The sequence below is a fragment of the Rhipicephalus microplus genome, chromosome 3, assembly GCF_043290135.1.
Source record: "Rhipicephalus microplus isolate Deutch F79 chromosome 3, USDA_Rmic, whole genome shotgun sequence".
Taxonomy (NCBI): Eukaryota; Metazoa; Arthropoda; class Arachnida; order Ixodida; family Ixodidae; genus Rhipicephalus; species Rhipicephalus microplus.
The window spans coordinates 283896913-283918297 of NC_134702.1; the positions used below are offsets into that span (position 1 = coordinate 283896913).

General features: G+C 48.1%; 1 protein-coding gene across 1 annotated transcript in view; it reads right to left on the reverse strand.

The window, feature by feature from the left end:
- The window catches only part of LOC119159787 (TWiK family of potassium channels protein 7), a 280739-nt gene extending 267113 nt beyond the window's left edge, over window positions 1-13626 (reverse strand). Inside the window, exon 1 of the mRNA XM_075891071.1 lies at window positions 12804-13626. Within this exon, the coding sequence (XP_075747186.1) occupies window positions 12804-13269 (466 nt within the window). The 5' untranslated portion in view covers window positions 13270-13626. The remainder of the gene's footprint in view (window positions 1-12803) is intronic.
- Between the last annotated feature and the right edge of the window lie 7759 nt (window positions 13627-21385).

A 21385-nucleotide genomic window follows, 5' to 3' on the forward strand; every position in this document is an offset into this window, starting at 1 on the left:
CCTGTGTCCACCCTAAAGGGGATGTACTTGCCGCCAACGCATGCGTTCACACGCCAGTCCCGTTTTCTGCTTGCGCAGCTGCTGGCGACATTCCGTACTTCGAAGTCGTCGCTCGCATGTTGCACTTCATACACGCGCTCTTTCTCTTTGCAACAAGACGCGAAGTGGTTGCGGCCATTACACTATTAACATACTTTTCTGTATGCCGGGCAGCATCTGTAGGCATGCCTTCGGTTGCAACGATTGCATTTTAGGCCATTCCTGGACCCTCTAGGGGTGCCCTTACTGGCTGTGACAGCGTTCATATCGAGTTCTTCCTTTGTTTTTTGCCAGAATTCATTTGGACGAGCTGATGTTTCCGCCGCCTTGCAAAGGATTACTTTTTCCAAGGTCCCTGAGCATCTTTTCTCGAAGCCTTGGAGAGTTTGTTCCAAAAACAATTTGGTCTCGCACCATGTCATCCGCCATGATCCCAAAGTTGCAGTGCTGCGCTTGTTTTTTAAGCTCGCGTAGAAACTGCTCAAAGGGCTCCGCCTCACCTTGACTGCGGAAACGGAACACGTATTGCTCGTGTATTTCATTTTGCTGCTCCAGGCAGTAATCTTCAAATTTGGCAATTACGGTGCTGAAATCCTCCTTGTTTTCTTCTCCGCTGAACACAAAATTGTTGAAAACGTCCAAGGCTTCCTCCCCCGCAACGCTGAGGAGCAGGGCCGTTTTTGCTGCTTCCGACCTCGGATTAGCTTGGCATGCCATCGCTTGCAGAAAAAATTCGAACTGCTGACGAAACCGCGTCCACTTCCTTCCTCCATCAGCTGTCAAACGTAGCGGTTCAGGCGGCCTCAGGTGATCCATGTCGTTGCTTATACGTTGCCCACTTCCGACACCATTCGTGTGTGGAATGAACAGGCTGGACAGCTGGGTTGTCGAGAAACAAGTGAACGCCATCGTTTATTCTGCGTTGGTAATTATAGTCGAAGGGGGAAAGCGCTAGAAAAGGTGAGGGGCAGGAGTACGCACGAGGCAATCATGCACGTAGATAGCACATGTGCTTTCATCAGATATGATACAGTATGTATTTTGCTTACATGTTCATAAGTTGAACTGCATTTTCTATCACATTAAATATTTGTCTATGTATGTGTAGATATATCTGTATATATATATTTCCAACATTATCTGTACTGCCCCCCTTACACAATGCCCCTCGAGGGCTCTGTAAGGTACTGTAAATAAATGGTTACAGGGGACACGGGAGCAGTTGTAACTGTTATTTTCGAGTTGATGTAGGTATTGCGATGCTGACAAAGGGCGCACGAGGCAACGTACTCCGCGACACAAGTGGACAAGCCCGGCCAGTAGTAGTGACATCTTATGCAGTCATACGTTTTCTGGAAGCCCATGTGCCCAGCAGACATGTCGTCGAGACATGTCTTGAGGACTTGAGTCTGAAGAGAGCGAGGTAGAACGGGCACCCAGCGTTGACCATCAGGGTGGTATATATTACGGTACAGGACGTGGTTGTTGAGCTTGAATTGCGTCAGCTGTCGGCGAAGACGGGCGTTAGGGGGCCGGCAAGTCCCGTCAAGACGGTCCATGATGCGGCGACAGTAAGGGTCAGCACGTTGGTGAGATAAGAACAAACCACACTCGCTTGGAGAAGTTGGGTCCACAGTAGCTAAGGACGAAACATGTAGGGAAGAGACGACCGAAAGCGTCTCGAGTGGGGCAGCGGCGGGTTTGTTAAGTGGCTCCGAAGAGAGCGGGAAAGCGAACGTGCGTCGGCATCTTGATGTTTGTTTCCCGACTTGTATGTAATCATGCAGTTGTATTCTTGTAAGCAAAGAATCCAGCGACCAAGGCGGCCGGACAAGTTCTTGATTGTCCAGAGCCAGCACAAGGCGTGGTGGTCCGTAACCACAGTAAAGTGGCGGCCGGGGAGATAAGGTCGAAATTTTGTATCAACCATACGAACGCTAGGCACTCCTGATCGGTGATGGTATAATTCTTTTTGGCAGGGGTCAGTGCACGGCTCGCGTATGCGACGACTTTCTCACGTGAAGATTTGTCTCGCTGTAGGAGAATTCTACCAATGCCTCGACCACTAGCGTCTGTATGCAGGAGCGTAGGCACGGTTTCGTCGAAATGGCAGAGGATAGGTTCGGATGTGAGTGCACCTTCAGTTGGGCAAACGCCGCTTCACATTCAGGAGACCACACAAAGGCGACGCCTGAACCGAGCAACTTAGGCAATGGTGAAGCTATTGAGGCGAAGTCTCGAATGAATCAGCGAAAATAAGAAGCGAGGCCGAGGAAACTGCGTGAATCTTTTGTTTTTTCAGGACGCGCGAAGTGTTGGACAGCGGAAATCTTGTCTAGATCAGGACGAATACCTTGCTTGCTCAATATATAGCCTAACACTTTAATCGTCTTGCTCGCAAAACGGCACTTCTTTGTGTTCAGCTGAAGGCCTGCGTTTGCAAGGCACGTAAGAACTTCGTCCAGTCGTTGCAAGTGCTGAGGGAAGGTTGAGGAGAAAATAACGATATCGTCTAAATAGCACAAGCAAGTCTTCCATTTCAAGCCCCGTAAAAGTGTCTCGATCATCCACTCGAATGTTGCTGGAGCATTGCAAAGGCCGAATGGCATGAGGTTGAATTCGTACAGCCCATCTGGTGTTGAAAACGATGTCTTTTCTTTGTCATCATCGTGCATGGGTATTTGCCAGTAACCTGAACGCAGGTCTAGGCTTGAGAAGTACTCGGCACCTTGCAGCGAATCCAAAGCATCGTCTATGCGCGGCATGGGGTAAACATCCTTGTGGGCAATCTTATTAAGTGCTTTGTAGTCCAGGCAAAATCGCCCCGAGCCATCTTTTTTCCTTACTAAAACAACAGGGGATGACCAAGGACTCGCGGAGGGACGTATAATGTTCCGTTGTAGCATATCGGCTACATTTTGTTCAATGACCTCACGCTCGGACGAAGAGACGCGATATGGTCGACGGCATAGGATGGAAGGTGTCATCGGTCTGGATACGATGGCTAATAATGGACATCTGTCCCAGAGATGAAAAATGGGCATCAAACAATCTCCAATGCTTTTGTAGCAAGGCAAGCAACTCATCTGTCTATGACGAGGTCAGCTCTAGACTAATAGTCGCCGCAAGAACCGAAACGCTTGATGAACGTCCAATAGAAGGAAGGTCAGAACACGCTGGCATAAGTGGGACAACAGAGACAGGTGGGGATTCGTTAACGCAAGCCATTGTGGTGCCTTTAGGAATCAGAGTTTTCTCAGGCGTCTGGTTTGTAGCGTAGAGAAGTCCGGAGCCATTGTGGAACCGCGCTAGACCTGAAGCAAGGGCTATACCTCCTGCGAGACACCGTGCAGATGGTTGGACAAACACGTCGCCAGAGTCGATCACACTAGAAGTGATGGTAACTATTCGCTGATGACCAGGTGTTAGCTCGGTATCTTCGCAGCGAGCAAGCGAACGGGCTTGTCACCCGCATAAAGGGAATAGTTAGTTTCCATAATATGAACATTTTCTCGACAGCAGATAGAAGCATTCGCCGTAGACAGAAAATACCAGCCTAATATAAGCTGGTGGGCACACGAACTCAGCACGGCAAATTGCACAAAATGGAGAAGACCAGCTATGAAAACGCTAGCGGTGCACATACCGGCAGGTCTAATGGCGTCCCCCTGAGCAGGGAGCAGTGTAGGTTCATCATAAGGGGTGGTGACTTTTCGCAGACGTGAGTACAAGGAACGATCAATCACAGACAAACAAGCACCAGTGTATATTAAAGCACGCACGTACACACCTTCTATTAAAACAGATATCGTAATAAATGGACGCACTGGAGGAATTTTTGTCTTTTCGTTCGATGCAGCTTTTAATCGAAAAGCTGCAGAGGTAAGTTTTCCGGGCGTTGGTCGGTGAATTGCGAGACAGGTCGCAATGGAGACGTGGAGCGGCGGAGGGGTGATGGTGAGCGGCGTCTAGTAGAGCGGTAGGAAGTGGTTGGCTCAGATGTCACAGTTGTAGACGGTGAGCGACGTAGCGGCGGATCATAAGGACGAAAGCGTACCAGCTTGTCCCATCATCCCGTCCGTAGGTGTCGAATCCACGACGCTCGTCCTGCTGACGCTTCCAACAGAAGCATGCAATGTGGCCCCGATAGCCGCAGTAATAACAGATCGGACTAGGCGGCCGCCATGGTGGGTGAAAGGGCTGGCTAGGCGCACTCGGAGGTAATGAAGCCAGTGGGACAGGCGTCGAGTGTGCGGTCATCGGTTGTACGACGGGTGGTGAGCCAGCGAGGACTTGTGCATACGTCGGCTAGAGTCGAGATATTGGAGGGTCTATGTTCGCTGGCCCGGTCATGGACGCCAACTCCTCTTTGATAAAGTCGCGCAAAACAGTGTTGGAGGGGGAGGTGGAGTCGGTGTCATTGAGAGGCCGAAAGACTAGCTCTTCCCGTATAATCGCCCGGATCATGGCACGCAATGAGGCGTCAGTCGTGGTCGTGTTTTCAGCGCTATCCGGCGGTAATCGTTGGGACTCAAGTTCCTCTAGGCGTTGGTACGTGGCAACAACGTCAGCGACTGTCGTCGCTTTTTGTATGACCAAGGCATTGAACGCGACCGTGCCAATCCCTTTCAATAAATGACAAAATCTCTCTGATTCAGACATGGACGTGCTGAAACGGTGACAGAGAGCAAGCACATCCTCTATGTACGATGTGTAATACCCGTGCCCCACGGGCATAGAAAATGACATTTGGTGGCGACGGCCTTCAGTTCCCGAATGACATTCCGTTCCGCCAGCGCTGCTACACGTCCAAAGCGAATGACATTTGACTTGATGATGTCGATCACAGTACCTTCCAAGTGAGCATTGAGTGAATAGCAATAAAAAAATTAAGAAGCACTTACAAGCTTCAAACACATCAGATAATCATCAAATGTAGAAATAAGCGTATTACACTGTCCTAAGTTTTAGCTTCTTGCTTTGTTTTACAACGTTGCAGCCGACCGTAGCAACCTAAGCCAACACTAGTCAGATCCACAGCGTAAATAGACACTAAAATTGACAAGCGTTTCATTATCAATACTTTATTTTCTTTGTATAACGTTCAAAGCATCTTTTTAAGACTTTAGTGCAAATAAAAGACGGGAAATTTCATTTTTAGCTCAATATGATTTCTTTTATATACTTTCAGGTGAATCGCACTTCTCGAGCTGTGTCGTCGAGAGTAGGCATTTCTCAGTCAACTGAGTTCTGGCGAAGGCAGTTGGTGGCGAATGGCATTCGAATGGCATTCGGATGAATGCCATTTTGTTCGCCCGTGTGGCACCGCGCGAATGGCAATAAATCTGAAGGCATTCGGGGGTAAATGCCATTTTTTCTGCCCGTGTGGCACGGGTATAAGACTCATCGCATTGTTGCTTGCGAGCATCCAGTGTCTTCTTCGCGAGAGCTGAACGAAACACAGGGGTGCCGAAAATTTGGCGAAGCTGTTGCATGAAACGTGTCCAGTCCGTGATGCCCGTTTCATAATTGAAAAACCATCTTTTCGCTACGCCTGTCAGATAGAAAGAAACACGGCGAAGCTTGGTAGGATTATCCCAGTTCTTAGTGGAACTCACTCGATTGAACTAGTCCAACCAATCCTCCACATCTTCACCTCGAAGTCCGGCGAACGTGGGTGGATCACGCTGGTGCGCTGTAATAATCCACGATGGATAGGCCGCGGTAGCCGGTGCCGCGGAAGTAGACGCAGAAGCGCCGGTTGGCTCGTCCCGAGGCATGTTACCGGACACGTGGCACAAACGACGACCTGAGCGAAGCTCCAGGAGGCAGAGTGGGCTCGGAGAGGACGGAAGATCGTATAGAGCACACTCCACCCCTTGTGATGTAACGGTGAAGGCAACAGTTATTAGGCCCAGAAGACACGATGAAGCGACCACACCCAATGCACAGAACTCAGGCAAGCCAAGTCTCCACAGCAGATGAAGATGACGACCACTCATGATGATGAACATGTGTAAAGATAGTAGATGTGCTTAATGAATGCCTACAATATATATATATATATATATATATATATATATATATATATATATATATATATATATATGTGGGCATTTGTAACTTACATCGTCCTCATCCCTGCATAATCACAATCACCATCATCCGCTTGTCTCTTTGCCCTCATTGCCACTCTGGTTCATCATCATCGTCATCGTCTGTGTGCTGGCTCTGCCCGTTCGTTTTGCGAGGTCTTTCCTCAAATAAACGCTGTCGCAGCCAAGACTACCAAGACTTCATACGTGGTGGAGGTGGATTTTCGGTCCTCTGACCTCCCGCAGCCCGCTATACCCCCTGGAGCTTCGTTCAGGCCGCCGCTTGCTCCCACAGTCAGGCAGCATGTCCCAGACCGAGCCTGCCGGCACTGATGTCATCAACCACGCACCGCCGCAAGCTGCCCCTCCTACTTACATACACGGACATCAGCGGGAACCCCCGCTCTTCGCTGGTAGTCGTGAAGAAGACGTAGAAGACTGGATCGACGACTACGACCGCGTAAGTGTCGCTAATCGGTGGGACGAGGCCGCCAAACTGCGTTACGTCCCATTTTATCTGACCGGAGTCGCAAAGACATGGTATTTTAACCACGTCATTGACTTACCCGACTGGGCTACCTTCCAGCAGCAGCTGCGGCACGTCTTTGGGACACCAGACATTCGATCCGCCGTCGCGAAGAGGACACTCGATACTCGCCGAAAACATCGCGGTGAATCGTACACTTCATACATCGAGGATGTCCTCGCACTCTGCCGGCGTGTCAATAAATCCATGCCGGAATCGGACAAAGTGCGCCACATATTGAAAGGCATTGGGCCTGTTGCCTTTAATGCCCTCGCTGTGCAAAACCCAGCTACCATCGCTGATGTCGTTGCGACATGCCAGCGCCTTGATGCGCTGGACTCCGTCCGCCTTCAACCAGACATCGGCGACCACCACTCCACGTCAGATGGCCATCTGCGTGACCTCATCAGGGACATTATACGCGAAGAATTGCGGTCCATGGGCTTCACACCTCCTACACTGCGACCTACTCAGCCTTCGGGAATGCCCTTACGTGACATCATCAGGGACGAACTTACATCCCTGACTGGCTCTGCACCCGTACAGCCACCTCCTTCTCACCCTTTAGCCACGTACCCTCAAGTTGCTGCCGTGCCTGCCAGCGACGCCCACGCGACATTGCCACGTCCATCCTACGCGTCAGTTGCTGCCGCTACCCCTGTGAACTACCATTCCGTGCCCCCTGACCCTTCGGCCCACCTGACCGCGCTATCTCCAAGTGCCCCGAATGCCTTCTATTCTCCACGGTGGCGCTCGTCTCGCCCTGTATGCTTCTACTGTGGCTATCGCGGCCACATATCCCGTTTCTGCCGGAAGCGCCAGCAAGATGAGCGTCGGAACGATGTGCGTGAACGGGATTTGTACAACGGGGCGTCTTATCAAGGTCGGCGTTATTCGTCTCCCCCGCACCGGTCTCCATCTCCTCCTGCATCGACTGCACCACGAAACAGCCAAAACACGAGACGCCGCTCGCCTTCGCCCTTCCGCCGTTCCACTTCTCCACTTCGGCCCGCCTCATTCGCCTCTGATATTCGTTCGGAAAACTAAGTGATGCAGTTTGTGGAGGAAAAACTGCATTCGGAATTAGAACTGAAATTCCTCCATTAGGCCCGTGTAACATGGTTTCTGTGGAAGTGGAAGGAGTGCGAGTCGATGCTTTGGTGGACACAGGTGCGACATTGTCTGTGATACGTGCTGATTTGTGTGAACATTTAAGGAAAGTAATGACGCCTTACGATGGTCCCACGTTAGTTGCTGCCCAGGGGAACATCATTCGCCCTTCCGCGCTTTGTACTGTGCGTGTTTTCATCGACGGCATCCGCCATCATGTCCAGTTTGCTGTCCTGTCCCGCTGCTCTCACCAACTAATTTTAGGGTGGGATTTTCTATCATCTGCTTCCGCGGCGATTTGTTGTGGACAACGCGTCGTTCACCTCGCTGACACCGACTACATGCTTGACGACGATAATCAGAAGCCACTTCGTCTGGTCGCTGCGAAAGACATCGAACTCCCGCCACTACAAGAGCAAATTGTCACCATTACGTCCAACGGCATCTATCACGGGGATGTATTGGTCTCACCGTCACCACTTTGCGTTCGCAAAGGTATAGTTCTTCCGTCCGGTGTCGTTCGTTTTTGCAATGGCTCGGCACTTGTCACCGCTGTCAACTCTACACCGGAGAAGATCTTACTGCCACAGGGCACTACTGTGGCCCGTGTTGCTGACTTCGAGCCTGTACTCGTCACGCCACTTCAGGCCATCGCATCTAAAGAACCTTGCCTCGGTGAGCATGTTTCTTCCTCCGCCTTTACCACCACTATCAGCAGCGAATTGACATATTCACCGAGGCAGCAGTTGCTCGCATTGTTACAGAAACATGCAAATTCTTTCGATATTTGCTCGTCTAAGCTGGGCCGCACTAATACTACAGCACATCGAATTCAAACTGTTGGGACATATATTGTACACCGCCGACCCTACCGCGTGTCTCTAACTGAAAGAAAAATTATAGAAGAAAACGTTGCGGACATGCTTAAACGGGAAGTCATCCGTCCCTCATCTAGCCCTTGGTCATCTCCTATTGTTTTGGTCCATAAAAAGGATGGCTCTGTGCGGTTTTGCGTGGACTACCGGGCGCTCAATAAGATCACACGCAAGGACGTGTACCCTATGCCACGCATTGACGACGCCCTTGATTCCCTACAAGGCGCGGAATTCTTTTCAAGCATCGACTTGCGTTCTGGGTACTGGCAGATCCCCATGCATGTAGACGATAATGAGAAAACGGCATTCGCAACCCCCGACGGGCTATATGAATTCAACGTGATGCCTTTCGGGCTCTGCAACGCACCCGCGACTTTTGAGCGCATGATAGATACCGTGCTGCGTGGCCTGAAATGGAAAAGTTGCCTGTGCTACCTGGACGACATTATTATCTTTTCGTCAACATTTCCTGAGCCCCTAGAACGATTGGATCAAGTTTTGACGTGCCTTGCCGGCGCCGGGCTTCAAATAAACACGAAGAAATGCTCTTTCGCTAGCAAATCTATCAAGGTCTTAGGACACGTCGTTAGCAAAGATGGCATCCGGCCCGACCCTGACAAGATTTCTGCAATTCTTCACTTTCCGCGCCCCGAAAAACCAAAGGAGCTTCGCAGTTTTCTTGGCCTTGCCTCGTATTTTCGCCGGTTTATCCAGAACTTCGCTTCGATTGCTGCTCCATTACACCAACTACTTGCTTCCAACGTCCCCTTTCTGTGGTCTCAAGAATGCCAAACAGCATTCGACCTGTTGAAGCGGGCACTCACGTCTGAACCTCTGCTCTGCCACTTTGACGAAGCCGCACCAACTATCCTCCATACCGACGCTAGCGGCCTTGGTATAGGAGCCGTACTTCTACAACGCGACAAGTCTTCCCTAGAGAAAGTTATTGCATATGCCAGTCGCGTACTCACCGCTGCTGAAAAGAACTACACTATAACTGAGCAAGAGTGTTTGGCTGTGGTTTGGTCGGTTCAGAAGTTCCGTCCCTATCTCCACGGGCGTCACTTCACAATCGTTACGGACCACCATGCCTTATGCTGGCTTTCTACACTGAAGAACTTGTCCGGACGCTTGGGTCGGTGGATACTACGCTTGCAGGAGTACGACTTTGATATAACTTACAAGTCAGGCAGAAAACATCAAGACGCCGATGCTTTATCTCGTTGCCCGCTTCCAACTACCCATATGAGCGTTGGTGAGAACTCAACCACCACATCTACCAAAGTTCATACGCTCGCATCAATAACGCAACCCTTTTCGGATGACGAGCCAACATTTATCTCCCGCCAGCGGTCCGATTCATACTGCAGACGCATCATGGACCACCTTTCGGGAGTTTCTCATCCACCAAACGCGCGACTCCGTCGTCAACTCCTGCACTTTAGGCTGGACAATGGGGTTCTCCACCGCCACGTCTACCACCCTGACGGTCAGCGCTGGGTTCCTGTACTGCCACGCTCTCTCCGACTTCAGGTGCTCGAAGCCTTCCACGACGACTTGACTGCTGGTCATCTTGGTTTTAAAAAAACTCTTGACCGCATTCGATGTCGTTATTACTGGCCTGGCCTTTCTTCTAGTGTAGCTCGGTACGTCGGTTCCTGCTACCCATGCCAGCGTCGTAAACTCCCCACGTCGGCACCTGCTGGACCTCTACAGCCACTTCCGTGCCCTTCAATGCCGTTCGAGGTTGTAGGTGTTGACCTTTACGGGCCTCTCCCCGTCACATCTGCTGGCAAACGATGGATAGTGACTGCCGTGGACCACCTGACACGCTACGCTGAGACTTCCTCTGTTATTACAGGCTCAGCTGTGGAAGTTGCAGACTTTATTCTTCACGCAATAATATTGCGTCATGGGGCTCCTCGTGTACTGCTTAGTGACCGCGGCAAAGTGTTCCTGTCACAAGTTGTAAATGAAGTACTGCGCGCATCTGGAACTACTCACAAGACAGCTTCAAGCTACCACCCTCAGACAAATGGTCTCACAGAAAGATTTCACCGAACCCTTGCAGACATGATAGCCGTTTACGTCCAACCCGACCACAAAAACTGGGACACTCTTTTACCATTCCTGACATTCGCTTACAACACCGCCGTTCAGCGAACAACTTGCTACTCACCGTTTTACCTCGTGTACGGACGCACCCCGACTACCTTTCTCGACGTCTCCTTCTTTAGCAGCCATGGGAATTCATGTCAGTCTTCTAGCGAAGAATACATTTCCCGCCTGGCCCAGTCTCGCCATCAGGCTCGCATCAATACTGAAGCGAGACAGCACGAGCGGAAGATCATCTATGACGAATCCCACCGCGTTGTGTCTTTCCAACCTGGTGACGAGGTGCTGCTTTTGACACCTATTCGCACTCCTGGTCTCTGTGACAAATTCCAACCACGCTTCATCGGGCCATACATTGTTTTAGAACAGACTTCGCCGGATAATTATCGTGTGACACCACTCGTCGCCCCAACAGACCGCCGCTACCGCAGCACAGAGATTGTACACGTTTGTCGCATGAAACCTTTCACGCGACGTTCCCCATCACTTTGACTTACGGCGGCCAGGGTGTCCGCTTTCAAGTGGGGGGAATTAGTGTGGGCATTTGTAACTTACATCGTCCTCATCCCTGCATAATCACAATCACCATCATCCGCTTGTCTCTTTGCCCTCATTGCCACTCTGGTTCATCATCATCGTCATCGTCTGTGTGCTGGCTCTGCCCGTTCGTTTTGCGAGGTCTTTCCTCAAATAAACGCTGTCGCAGCCAAGACTACCAAGACTTCTAATATATATATATATATATATATATATATATATATATATATATATATATATATATATATATATATATATATATATATATATATATATATATATATATATATATATATATATATATATATATATATATATGTGAGATCTAACAGTCAATAATGCCAAGGAATGGGCCCCGCCGCGGTGGTCTAGTGGCTAAGGTACTCGGCTGCTATCCCGCAGGTCGCGGGTTCGAATCCCGGCTGCGGCGGCTGCATTTCCGATGGAGGCGGAAATGTAGTAGGCCCGTGTACTCAGATTTGGGTGCACGTTAAAGAACCCCAGGTGGTCGAAATCTCCGGAGCCCTCCACTACGGCGTCTCTCATAATCATATGGTGGTTTTGGGACGTTAAACCCCACATATCAATCAATCAATGCCAAGGAATGTGTAGGGGAGGTTATTAGAACCGATGTAATGTAAATAAGAAGGAAGAAAAGTGGGTAAAAAGATAACTTGCCGTGAGCAGGCAAGTTATTCCTGCTCACGACGAGTTATTTTTTCAGCCACTTTTCTGTCTTCTCATTTACATTACATTGGTTCTAATAACTTCCTCTGTACATTCCATGGCACTATTGTCTGTTGGATCTCAATATTATTGTGTCAAAACACGGAAAAACCAGCCCTAAGGTATACATTTCTATCGCATATATATATATATATATATATATATATATATATATATATATATATATATATATATATATATATATATATATATATATATATATATATATATATATATATATATATATATATATATATATATATATATCGTGCCCGAGCAAGCTTCTGGAAGATATCACATCACATAGCATCTTGCATTGCGCTCATCAGTTATCACAGACCTTGCAACACCAGTAGAAGCGAGTGCGTCCGGGATACCGGAGCGCACTGCCCGCGCGAACACCTGGAGTGCCACCCTAAATATATCACATGGCATGATTTAATACATGCGTGTGTGTTTTTGGTAATCGAGTGTGAATTAGTCTCTAAATTGCCGCGATTTGTGGCACTGTTCCTGTGTACCTTAGAGACTTTTACTAACGTATGGGTTACACTTGGGTTACACTTGTATGGTATACACTTGGATTCTGAATACGTAGAGAGAATAGCTTTTCGCGCACTGCACGGTGACTGTAGAGCAAATTTTGATGAATGAATGAATGAATGAATGAATGAATGAATGAATGAATGAATGAATTAAACCAATGTGTTATGTCAGCTTGGAAAAGCAACACCCGTGTCGCTGTCCGAGCGCGGATTTCGTAAAAATGCGGCACCTCACCGATGGTGGTGATGACGGTGAGCGAGTAGAGGAAAGCCCCGGAGAAAGACCACTGCTGCTCGCGGCCGGACTCCTTGCCGTCGTAGCCGTCTTTAACGGCGGCCACCAGCCTGAGCTGGAAGTCGCGGATGTGTTCGTTGACGGCGAATGTCCAGTTATCCTTGTATAGCACGTTCAGCTCCGCCGTCACCTCCCACAGCCGACTGACGGTCTGCTCGCGCAGGGCGCGAACCTGGCTCGCCTTGCGCACCTCATACGGCCCTTCGAGGGCGCGGAAGGCGAACGCACCGAGCACACTGTAGCCCACCACGAGTGCGCACAGACCCACGTGCGAGAAGAGGAACGCGGCGAACTTGCGGCAGCACGAACGGCACTTGTTTTCCCCGGACGCCGAGGCTGCGGCTAACCTGCGCTGCCGTCGCACCACGCTGCCGCCACGGCGCGACGGCGACCTGTCCAGGGGCATCGCGGCCCCCACTACGAGAGCGAAAGGCAGCGGCCACGGTAGAAAGTAGTACGTTCACTTAGAAACATGCGGCAGACCGCCGGCGTCAGCGGCATTTGCTCGAGATGAGGACCACAAAAGAAGGCCGCTCGGAGGCCAACGCTGCAGCGGGGACCCGCTCCCGATGAACGAATGCCGAAGCCGGCCTCACTCGCGCACACTTTGGGAGGGGGGAATGAACACGACGCGGGCGCAACCAACTGCGGGGAGAGGTCACTGTGTGCGGATTATAACAGCAGTAAAGAGGAGCAACGCGGTACTTCACCCAAAACCGACTTTTCTTGTTCTTTTTCGTCTTTGACGCAGCGCTAAGGCCGAGTGAAGCGCTGCTAGCGTCTGGAGCGGCGGAAGAAGAGGCTATCCGGTCTCGTCGATAGGTGGCGCTGCCACTTGCTGGTGAGCGCCCAAGGCGGGCACTTGCGTGCAAACTTGCAGTACGAAAACTTGTTTGAAGCGTGGGTCTTGTATTTTCTTTGCGACACTTTTTTCCCACAGTGAAGTTGTATAAGCCCACACGAAACGAAAGTTCCCCGTCTTACGAGCGCAAACACTCTTGGCGCCTATGAGCAACAACTATTACTACATATTCACCTACACACTGCGGGTGCTCTACAAAAAAATATGAACCACATGGGAGTCCAGCATCAATCAAGCTTTCTTTAAAGTTGTAACCTATGGGCGCATACAACACTGCAGCGCAAAGCACGCTGACGCGTGGAGCGAAACCGAAGCCATCGTGGGTGCACAGCGCTACACCATTACATTTTTTTTTCTTTTTTTTCACTTGAGTTTTGCGTTGACTTTATATTGAATTGTGCAGTCGCGCCTCTGAAATAGTTGCTGGGGGCAGTTTTTGGTCGTTTAAAAACCATTCATCGTTTCTATTAGCGGCATTAAATCGGTCGATCAATCGATTAATTCCGATCCTCATTTATGATTATTATTAGGGAAGTGCTTTTATCGTAAAAATCGAGAAAATGGTGGTCCAGGCATTCATGTAACTGTCTATATATATATATATATATATATATATATATATATATATATATATATATATATATATATATATATATATATATATATATATATATATATGCGTATATTTATGTGTATGTGTATGTGTGTACACGCAATTTCTATGCATAGCATTGTTTTCATATATATAGTATTTTGTATTCTGTCATATTTTGCATTGTACTTCGGAATTTGTGCCGAAAGAAACTACTTACGCATATCAGTCTCTGTACATAGCATTACTGTACGTGCATCTTCCTACTTGTACTGCGCCAAACATCTCATGGCCTATGTTCATTGCCTATATGTTCATGGCCTATGTTTCTTCTCCCACGTCCACATTGCTTGCCATGTACTAGGGAGGCTCGGGTTCTCCTCAAGTGACAAAACATCACTTTTCTCCCGAGCCTGCCCTCATCCTTGGGATGAAATTGAATTGAATTGAATTGAATTGAAATGATCTCTGACGCCCCGAGCGCCTAGTGCACAAAATTCCAAGAAACGGCCGCCCCAATCCTTCAGTTCCTCGCCATTTTCTTGCTTACGAAAGCTGTACTCACCGTAAGAATGGTACCTTAAGAGATCTTAAATTGGTTGCTACACTAAAAATTAATGTTTGACTGATGGCTCTCAAGCTGAGTAAACGGAAACTCATGTGCTTTTCTTGCCGCCGCAATCCATCTCGCTTTCACTATTTGATAAGCAATTTATTGATGAATTGACCACAATCACAAAAATGTGCAGCACTAAAACTGCTTCCCCATTCCAAATCCAAATCAAAATCCGATTTTATTTTCGCATTCCTCAATGCACAATACAGTGCAATGTTCATGCGAAATAAGGGAATGAGGGAAAAAAACTGCACTTGTGCAGCTTGACTAGGCTCTGGTCCCCTGTACAGCAGGAGGGACACAACGTAACATATTGGTGGCAAAATAGTATTGTCTACAATGTTGCAACAAAAATAGCAAACCCATTAACAACAAAATAAACTGTATATAATAAAAAATAGAACGTTAGAAATTACTGATAAAATACTCAAGCAAAAGGCTACTGCTAAAGTAACTACTCCTAAAAACTACTAAGGAACATATAGGTTGCTCCATACGTTCATCTAAAGACATAAATTACAAAAATAGATCCAAGTTCTTTTTAGCACGGTAAAAGCATCAACATTTTTTGGTATAGTTCATTTAGGGTGAATGTGAGTACATGATCAACTTTTTTCCCCCATAATGAGTACGCGCGAAAGAGTGATACCTTAAAGGAAAGAAATATTTATTTGCTCGAAGATTTGCTGTTACTTCAAACATTTATATTCTTTCTAATATAGGATTTTCTATGTGCTTAGTACTTTATGTTTGTGTAAGTTGGGAATCTTTATAATTTTATGTTTATACAACAAATGGTCTCTCTGTGCCAGATACGGGGAGTTTTCAATTGAACTTATCGGTTGTTGTTGTTGTTGTTGTTTTTTTTTTTGACGTCGAATATTGCTGTAAGAGGCAGTAGGATTGGACTTGTTGGTATAACATGATAGAGAGTGCTTAACAGCACCAACGACAGGAGGGGATCGAAGAGACGAGGTCTCCTCCTGTCGTTTGCGCTTTTAAGCACTCTTTATTTGCGGTCAGTTTGATAAGGTCGTGTTTCCCCATATTAGTCTACAATATTATAAGTGTGAGCTCAAAAGCGTAAAATACAGCATTCTTGTTATGCTTAGGGAAGAAACATGTGATCGTCGCGATTTAGTAAGCCGGCTTCTCTGCTTAATTTCAGCAATACAACTTTCGCATGGTCATTCCAGGACATATTTCTGGAAATATTACTTCAGGAATTTTAATTCGTTTCTCAATTTTTATTTGAAATGGCCGAACAGTTAAGAAGTCATCGATGTTTTCTAAAATGCCCGGGGCACGGAGCAACACAACTTTATTTTTCGATTCATTTAGAATAAACCCATTTTTCTTACACCAGGTAACCAAATCATAGTTCTGACAGAATGTATTATTCCTTCATGTGATGGTCTCCAAGTCTCTTCCTTCAATAAGTACTGAACAATCATCGGCATATAGTATATACTTACAATCATCATAAATTTTACCAATGTCATCATTATATAAAAGGAAGACAATTTTTCCCAGTATGCCACCCTAGGGGACAACAAATTCAATAGGCCTCAGGTGGGATTTATATGTAATAAATGCGAGGCATTTCTTAACGAACTTCGGCGACTTTGAGCGTATCTATCTATCTAGCAGCCTACGACTTTTAGCTCTCCAGGCCGTTTCTATAATGGTATCAATACCAAACTTGGTATGGCATAACATGACTGTATGAACAACATATTCGACTTGTCATAACATGAAAATCATGACATGTGTGTCATGAATGCCATGATTTACATTTCATGGTTCTGCACTCTTGCGGTGGTTTCGTTCACATGGCATGTTGAAAAACTGGTATCGTATGGCCTGATTTCATGGCGAACACAAGCGATAGAGCCTAGCATAAAAATCATAACATGGGAGTTATGTAACAGCCCCGCCGCGGTGGTCTAGTGGCTAAGGTACTCGGCTGCTGACCCGCAGGGCGCGGGTTCGAATCCCGGCTGCGGCGGCTGCATTTCCGATGGAGGCGGAAATGTTGTAGGCCCGTGTACTCAGATTTGGGTGCACGTTAAAGAACCCCAGGTGGTCTAAATTTCCGGAGCCCTCCACTACGGCGTCTCTCATAATCATATAGTGGTTTTGGGACGTTAAACCCCACATATCAATCAATCAATGGGTGTTATGTAACATGATGACTACATACCATGCTTATGATGTGGTCGCGGCCGTTTCGCTAGCGTCACATATACCAAATATGGTATTACAGTACGAGAATGGATGACGAAGGTATGTGTGACTGGTGCAAACATGATAATCATGAGATGCCTGTCATGTAACAACATGACTACATGCCACGCTCACGATGAGCTAGCGGCCATTTCGCTACCTTCACATATACCAAACTTGGTATTACGGGACTTGAATGGATGACGAAGGTGTGATACTGGTTCAAACATGATAAACATGAGATGCGTATCATGTAACAACAAGACTACATCCTACGCTCATGATGCGCTCGCGGCCGTTTTACTCGCTTCACATGTACTAAACTCGGTATTACGTGACGCGAACGGACGACAATAGCACCGCACACTGACCAGAGCGAGCTGCGTTGCTCACACTGCACCGTCTCAAAGTCTAGGACATTCGCCGTTAGGGGCATGCTGAAAATGTACGCGTGCTCGCGTCCACCATGTATCCCGGCCGCAATCCACTGACAGATGCAGGGCGCGAGACGCGCGCGTCACATTCCATTTTCACCGAAGCTGTCTCATGGTTGCTTTTTTTTTTATCCGCTAGGCTGTGTATTGTGGCACTGCAGTCAGACCAGAAAACTCGACTGAATGGTGCCTATAGGTAAATGACACATCCAAACATGATAATCACGACATGCGTGCCATGTAACAGCATGACTACATGTCACACTCATGATGCACTCGCGGTCGATTCGCTAGCTTCACATAGGTCAAATTTGGTATTGCGTGACGCCAATGGATGACCAAGGTCTGTGACTGGAGCAAACATGATAATGATGAGATTCATATCAAGTGAGAACATAACTACATGCCACAGTCAAGGATCCAATACACGTCGACGTGACGTAGCGCGCGTGCTCGCCGGCGTTCATTTAGTCGCGTCACGCCGGTGTTGCGACGCCAGGCGCCGGTCCTGCCGTATACTCGCAGGCGCGTGCCGCCCTGCGTTTCTTTGACGCATGCGCGTTTCAGCGCGTCCGGCGTCCCTCCTTCACAAAAAGAGCGAGACGCAGTGTTGTCTGGGTAATGCATCGGCACAAAATGCAACATGTCGCATTTTGCGCCGGTGGCCGTCGGGCCGTGCAGACAGACGCTGGTCGCGCCTGGCGTCAGAGTGCTCGCGTTTTGCTAGCGCTGTGCCCAACGTGCGCGTGCGTCAAGGCTACATTAGAGTATAATTCATGATGCACTCTCGGCCGTTTCGCTAGCTCCGCATATACCAAATTTGGTGTTACGTGACGTCAATGGATGACGAAATGTATGACTGGTGCAAACATGATAATCTTGGCACGCGTGTCATGTAAGAGCATGACAACATACCACGCTTATAGCGTGCTCGCGGCCGTTTCGCTATCTTTATATATACCAAATTTGGTATCACGTGAGGTGAATAGCTGACGAAGGTAAACGACACATCCAAACGTGATAACCATGACATGGAAGTTATGTACGGCATCATTTGCCTCTACCTCGTAACGTTGTGCTCATTTTAAAGTGAACTATCAACATGTCTCCTTCGTGCTTCACATATCATCGATTCCCACTGCACGTGAAATCTGCCAATTTTTTAACTCGGCGTATTGGTAGCGTGATTTCGAATAAGATTTGTTAGATTGAAATACTTATTCACGTAACGCATGAGGTCCTAACTTTCTAATGAAATTGAGAGGTTTACCCGGTCGAAAGCCTTACTGAAATCAAGAAATATACCTAGTGCGATGAGCTTATTTTCAAAATTGTATTGTGACCGAAACAGTGCAACGGCCCTTCCTGAAGCCGGATTGGTGATTCGTTTATATTTTGTATTTTATTGTGAATTACCTCACGCCACCCTTTATTTCTTTCTCGATTCCCTTTGAAAATGTAGGCAGACACCGGGCGATAATTGCTTAAGCTATTTGTGTCTCCTTTCGTTTAAATTACCGAAACTTTAGTCACCTGCACGCCGTCTGGAAAAATACCCGTAGAGAGAGAGATGTTATATATGAGTGTGAGGGCTGGTGCAAATAGTTCTATAGTGTATATGATTGCTTTATTTCTAAATAACCCAGATCGCCGCTGCGACTGTTCCTAAGCTTCTGATCTAACATTGTTACTTCAGCGGCAGGTGTTGGCTGCAAACGCATTATGTGGGACAATCTCGGAACGCAATAAGCAGGTTTGTGACAGTAGGTGCTGCATCCTATCTCCACAAATAAATCCTTGAATAGGTTGGTGAGTCAATAAGAGTTCTGCGCGAAAAACGGACGGAAACACGAAGTAGCGAAAAAAAGGGAGAGGCAAGCCCCGCCGTGGTGGTCTAGTGGCTAAGGTACAAAACAGGAGAGGAAGGACAAAATAGGAGAGGAAGACAGTTTATGCCAGCGTGCGTTGGCAGGAGATGAAGACAGTTTTGCGCAAGTGTGCGTAGGGTCATTCCGCCGTGTCGGCGAAGGCTTCTGCCCTCAGTGACAAAGCAGGTGATGAAGAGAGTTTCTACCTGAGGGGCGAAAGCTTGTGTTACAGGCAGAAGAGTGAGTCTACCGCCAGCGAGCGAGGACGCGTTGCAGCAGCTGCGCGTGGGAAGCCGACATTTTTACCGGCGAAGAAGTTTGGTGCTTGGAGACAATTGAAGACACAAGGTTTCCTGGAAGAGAAACTTAGGGGGCAGCGGATCGACAACAGCGCTGGACTTTGAATGAGTGATTCTCCGAAGAGTATCATTCAAACTTTGTTCGAAGGGCTTAGGACTGAATAAGTTTTCGAACTCTGTAAGTGTCTTGGTTGTTTGATGCATGTGATTGCATTGTAGCGCGTAGTGTTGTTTCTGTCCGTTGTTTTGAGTGCCAGCTGATTGTACTGTGTAGTACGTTGTTTCATAAGTGACTTATCGTATTCAACTATTACCCAGTGTGCATATTTGCGTATCGTTTGATCTGCCATATTTGAGAATATAATTTTGTTTTGTTTATCAACTCGGCTCTGACCCGTTTTTTGGACCACAGCCGGCGTCCGCTGGCGTGCCAAATAGGACCACGTTTAAATTGCCCGTGCTTCTGTGGTGCAGTTGGGTGGGCCGATACTTCCGCCCTTGGAGTTAGCCCGGCGATCGCATCCCTAATTGATGGGACCTGTGATAATAAGATATCCACTTTATGTGTCAAAGTAGATAGACGAGTGACGAATCACATATATGTCCAGCAATATATATGCAATGTTAGTCATATTTAAAATTATGTATCATGTATCACCGTTGTTGTCTACTCCATACCCTTATCATGCAATCGTGTATACGTGGGTCAAACAGGCTGCTGCCAAAGTGTTAGACTTCGAGAACATTTTAATTCTCTGAAAGGCCGCTCCAGCCTTCTTTTAGCAGCCCACTGAAGGCAATGGGGCTGCGTGCCACTCTTTGATGCTACTTCTGTGCTTTTCGGCATAAAAACCAAAGAGTGCGCGAGCTTATCGAGGCTGCATGTATTCACAAGATGGCTGAGTCGTGCGTCAGGTGGTGGTGAAAACATTTAATAACCATTAAATGGTTACAGAGAGGTGATTGGGTTGGGGCCTTATTGGCCTCCTACCCTCACAGCACTAGGTGGAACCCCTATTCCGGGGCTCCATTGGCAAGCAACGCCGCCCGCGCACGTTGAACCAGAGCCTCTTGGGCCTTCAGGTCTTGACAGCCGAGCAGGGCCGCCTCCCAGTCCTCTCTCGTGGGATTGGGGTTGGGGGGGATAGATGGATTAGACTGGCACGCCCAGACGATGTGAAAGGTGTCAGCCACCTCACCACAGAACTGGCACGTGCCATCAAAGGATGAATTGAAATGTTTTAGCACCGCCGGGCACAGTACAGTATTGGTAAACAGTTTTAAAAGGAGGCGCTCGTCAGCGCGATGCAGTCCCTTACAAGGGTCTGGATAGCGCCGGTGCTCCTCCTTGTAGTAATTGGTAATATCTTTGAATGAAAGGGCCGAATTGTCTGATTGCGAGTAGGCTTCCAAAGACAGGGAGATAGCCCGGGAAGAGAGTGCGCGGGCGGCCTGATCGGCCTGTTCGTTACCCCTGAGTCCTTGGTGACCGGGTGCCCAAACCAGATTTCGCGGAGTTGGATTAACGTATCGGCAGCTAGGTTCCAGTATGCGCTGAGCAAGCGGTGAAGCCCACCCTAGCTGATAGTTCCGACAGGCCCCCCGTGAGTCGGTGATGATATGTT